The 4,349-nt window shown below is 45.8% G+C and overlaps 1 protein-coding gene across 1 annotated transcript in view; it reads left to right on the top strand.

Moving 5' to 3' along the window:
• The window catches only part of LOC112079186 (mitochondrial cardiolipin hydrolase-like), a 7,974-nt gene that overhangs the window by 2,013 nt on the left and 1,612 nt on the right, over window positions 1-4,349 (top strand). Inside the window, 3 exon segments of the mRNA XM_024145207.2 lie at window positions 1-102; window positions 105-164; window positions 167-205. Coding sequence (XP_024000975.2) covers window positions 1-102; window positions 105-164; window positions 167-205 — 201 coding nt within the window.

The following is a 4,349-nucleotide window of genomic DNA, read 5'->3' as shown; positions in this document are numbered from 1 at the left end:
ACAACGTCAACACCTCCTTCACCCGTCTCCTGGGCCACATCCTGTCTGCCTCCTCCTCCTTGGACCTGTGTGTGTTCGCCTTCACCAACCTGGATCTGAGCCGGCCGTGCTGGCCCTCCACACCAGGGGCATCCCCATCCGTATCCTCACTGACATGGACTACACCCCATCACCGGCTCCCAGATAGGGGCCATCCGCAGAGCAGGTAGGCAGAGCCCAATCCTAAAGCAGTTCTTAGAACCTACCACCTAGCTATGTACAATCCCCCTATGCACCTACATCACTCATCTGCAAATCAGGTTGGGCCAGGGGTTCCCAAAGTTTCACTCAGGCCCCCCTTCTAGCATTGGGGGACATCCCACGCGCCATGTCTATTTCTATGGGAACAAGCACTGTTCATGACACAAACTATTCACACCCCTCTTGTTGACGGAGAGAAAATGTTGCAGGTTTGTTTGTTTTCTGCAATTATATACATTTTGCATTTTCTAATGTGTATTAATGTCATATTTGAGTGACTCAAACATTACAACAAAATCTATGGGCTAAAAAACCTAGCTAAAAAAAACATTAGCTGACATGGGCTAGTTGATCTGGACATTTCTGAGTTATAAATAGCTCTCTAAGGTATGCAATGACTAACATGACATGAGGAAAACTGAGGGGGGGTGATATGCAGAGTCTGAAGTCGATTGACTTATTGATCAATCATTTCAGTCAATAAAGTTATTGTTGGAGAGTTCTAACTAGGTCCCAGAGTGGTTCCTGGTTCCTCATTTATAGCCTAATCATAATTCATGTGATTTATCAAGCTGCTCTGCACTCCAACTTCTTCAGTGTAGTCAGTTACACACTGTCCATGCTCATAATACATAGATAGAGAGAGAGAGTGTGCATCTCAAATGGCTCCCTATATAGTGCACTACTGGTGAAACTAGTGTAGGGCTGCAAGTTATGGGCAGAAAAGCTAATTGTGATAAAACAGGTTTTTATCCAAATACTGTGATTGCTATTTGACATGCGATATAGATCAAACTCTTGGGCGGACTGTTGGAATCATAGAAATAGAATGATTTATATTAAGAAGAAAAGTGGAAAGCAAAATGTTCTTGTTTGAACAATCGTTGACTTCATTTGACTTAACAGAACAGCGTGCAAACTAAGTGAATCTAACAGTGAGGAGGAGGAGGAACTGCACCGCTTGAGTGGCGGGGCGGAGCTTGGTGTGTGTGGGAAACAGTCGCAAGAGGAGACAAATCACAGGAGTAAACATAAAACAAAACCTACACAAGGCTGAGATGCAAAAATATTGCATACGATATGGATCTCTTGTGATATTGAAATATTTCGATGTGAATTCGATGAATTGTGTAAACCTACTATATAGAGAATAGGGTGCCATTTGGAACGCATTCAGAGGGATGATAGAATATGTGGCAAGCGTGGTCTGGCCCTGATGGGCTGCCAGCACAAGCCCGGACGAGTCAGAAACCTGTGGAATGCACATAGATTAGAGTGGGGAGCACCAATGCAGCTCTGGTAAATACATTGAATAGCACATGGTTACATCTGTATAGTGGTTTCAAGCCCGTGTGCTCAGGCTGTGGTTAGACTACATTTGTATATTTGAGGGGCGCGCATCACAAGCAAAGTCATTTTGTATCAATTTACTCGTCTGCGAGAACCATTAGCACAGGCAAGTCTGATTGGCTAGCTGTATTAAAGCCTGCCATAGAAACCAATGGAGTGACTTTGTGTCGTGGTTGCACAACTTTCACCTACACAATACACAGAAAAATCACTTGTCTCTAGCTCAACCTGTTCAAAACTAAAGACCTATTTTACCAGAGCTACACTGAACAAAAATATAAACGCATCATGCAACAATTTAAAAGATTTTACTGATTACAGTTCATATAAGGAAATCAGTTAACTGAAATAAATGATTAGGCCCTAATCTATGGATTTCACATGACTGGGAAAACAGATATATTCTGTTGCTCACAGATACCTTTAAAAAAAAAAAAAAGTAGGGGCATAGATTTTTTTTAAACTGTCAGTATCTGGTGTGACCACCATTTGCCTCATGCAGCACGACACATCTCCTTCTCATAGAGTTGATCAGGCTGTTGATGTGAACTGTGGAATGTTGTCCCACTCCTCTCAATGGCTGTGCAAAGTTGCTGGGTATTAACGGGAACTGGAATGTCCTGTGACACGTCGATCCAGAGCATCCCAAACATGCTCACATAGGTGACACGTCTGGAGGTTATGCAGGCCATGGAAGAACTGGGAAATTTTCGCGTTCCAGGAATTGTGTACAGATCCTTGCACATGGGGCAGTGCGTAGATAATTCCGAATGGACTGACAATAGAGAGGTAGGAAGTGAGATGCAGGTGGAATCATGATGGAAAGGGCACGAGAAGCAGAACGAAATTTGGTGATGGGGGTAGAATGGTAGAGGAGGTGAGCTGGTAATTGTGTTGAATGAAGAGAGAGGAGAGAGGAGAGAGAGAGAATAGAGAGTGGAGAGAGAGGGAGGAGAGAGATGAGATGAAGAAAGATGAGAGAGATGAGAGAGAGTATGGAGTGAGGAGTGGAGAGGAGAAGAGGAAGAGAGAGGAAGAGAGAGAGACGAGAGAGAGAAAATATAGAGACGACGAGTACGAGAAAAGGAGAGTCAACGAGAGATGAAGCAGAGATGTGAAGATGTGCAAAATTGACAAGAATGATGACCGCGACGAGTGACCGATGATGAAAGAGAAAGAGAGAGAGATTGCAAATTTGAGTGGTATCATGCGGGAGATGTTCGGTGAGATTAAAGAGGCTTAAAGACTGCCCAGTACCGATAAAAAGCCAGACCCCCACCCCCGAAAGCCGCCGTGAGAGAGACAAAAAGTAGGAGGAACTCGAGATGAGAGCAGAGAGAGAGAGAGAGTAGAGAGAGTTGATCCGAGCCCAATGCAGAGAGTATGACAGAGAGAGAATCCAGAAAAGGCAAAAACCGCGAAGTATCGAGAGCCCGACGCGAACACAACCGAGCCCCACCATTATTGAGAGAGAAAAAAGAGAGAAAAACAAAGGAGAGAGCGGAGACGAGAGAAGAGACGCGTATATTCTACCTGCCTGCCTCAGCCTAAAGTTGAACGGATTCAATCCCCGTGAAGGGTGAACCAGCCCGAAGTCTCTCGCTCAGGGTGCGAGAGAGCGCATGACCGAAGTCAGATTCTTGCCGAAACATGGCTCCATCTGAACAGGATATTGCACAAGGCCCTCCCTAGGGAGCTAGCCTCAGGGTCAGCTTTTAACTCAACAAGGCAGGCTTTTACCTTGAACCGTCCTCCACGTCGATCCAGAGCATCCCAAACATGCTCAATAGGTGACACGTCTGGTGAGTATGCAGGCCATGGAAGAACTGGGAAATTTTCCGCTTCCAGGAATTGTGTWCAGATCCTTGCGACATGGGGCKGTGCGTTATCATGCTGAAACATGAGGTGATGGTGGCGGATGAATGGCACGACAATGGGCCTCAGTATATCTGTGCATTCAAATTGCCATCAATAAAATGCAATTGTGTTCGTTGTCTGTAGCTTATGACTGCCCATACCATAACCCCAGCGCCGTCATGGGGAACTCTGTTCACAATGTTGACATCAGCAAACCGCTCGCCCACACAACGCCATACAGGCTTTCTGCCATCAGCCCCGTACAGTTGAAACCGGGATTCATCCGTGAAGCGCACACTTCTCCAGCGTGCCAGTGGCCATCGAAGGTGAGCATTTGCCATCGAAGGTGAGCATTTGCCCACTGAAGTCGGTTACGACGCCGAACTGCAGTCAGGTTAAGACCCTGGTGAGGACGATGAGCACGCAGATGAGCTTCCCTGAGACGGTTTCTGACAATTTTTGAAGAAATTATTCGGTTGTGCAAACCCACAGTTTCATCAGTTGTCATGGTGACTGGTCTCAGACGATCCCGCAGGTGAAGAAGCTGGATGTGGGGAGGTCCAGGGCTGGCATAGTTACACTTAGTTTGCTGTTGTCAGGCTGGTTCGATGTACTGCCAAATTCTATAAAACGATGTTAATGGCGGCTTATGGTAAAGAAATGAACATTACATTCTCTGGCAACAGCTCTGGTGGACATTCCTGCAGTCAGCATGCCAATTGCACGCTCCCTCAACTTGAGACATCTGTGGCAATGTGTTGTGACAAAACTGAACATTTTAGAGTGGCCTTTTATTGTCCCCAGCACAAGGTGCACCTGTGTAATGATTATCATCTTCTTGATATGCCATGCCTGTCAGGTGGATGGTTTTTCTTAGCAAAGGAGAAGTGCTCACTAACAGG

This window comes from Salvelinus sp. IW2-2015, unplaced genomic scaffold (assembly GCF_002910315.2).
Source record: "Salvelinus sp. IW2-2015 unplaced genomic scaffold, ASM291031v2 Un_scaffold7164, whole genome shotgun sequence".
Lineage (NCBI taxonomy): Eukaryota > Metazoa > Chordata > Actinopteri > Salmoniformes > Salmonidae > Salvelinus > Salvelinus sp. IW2-2015.
The sequence above is the reverse complement of the archived record's forward strand: the minus strand, read 5'-3'. Positions and strand labels throughout refer to the sequence as shown.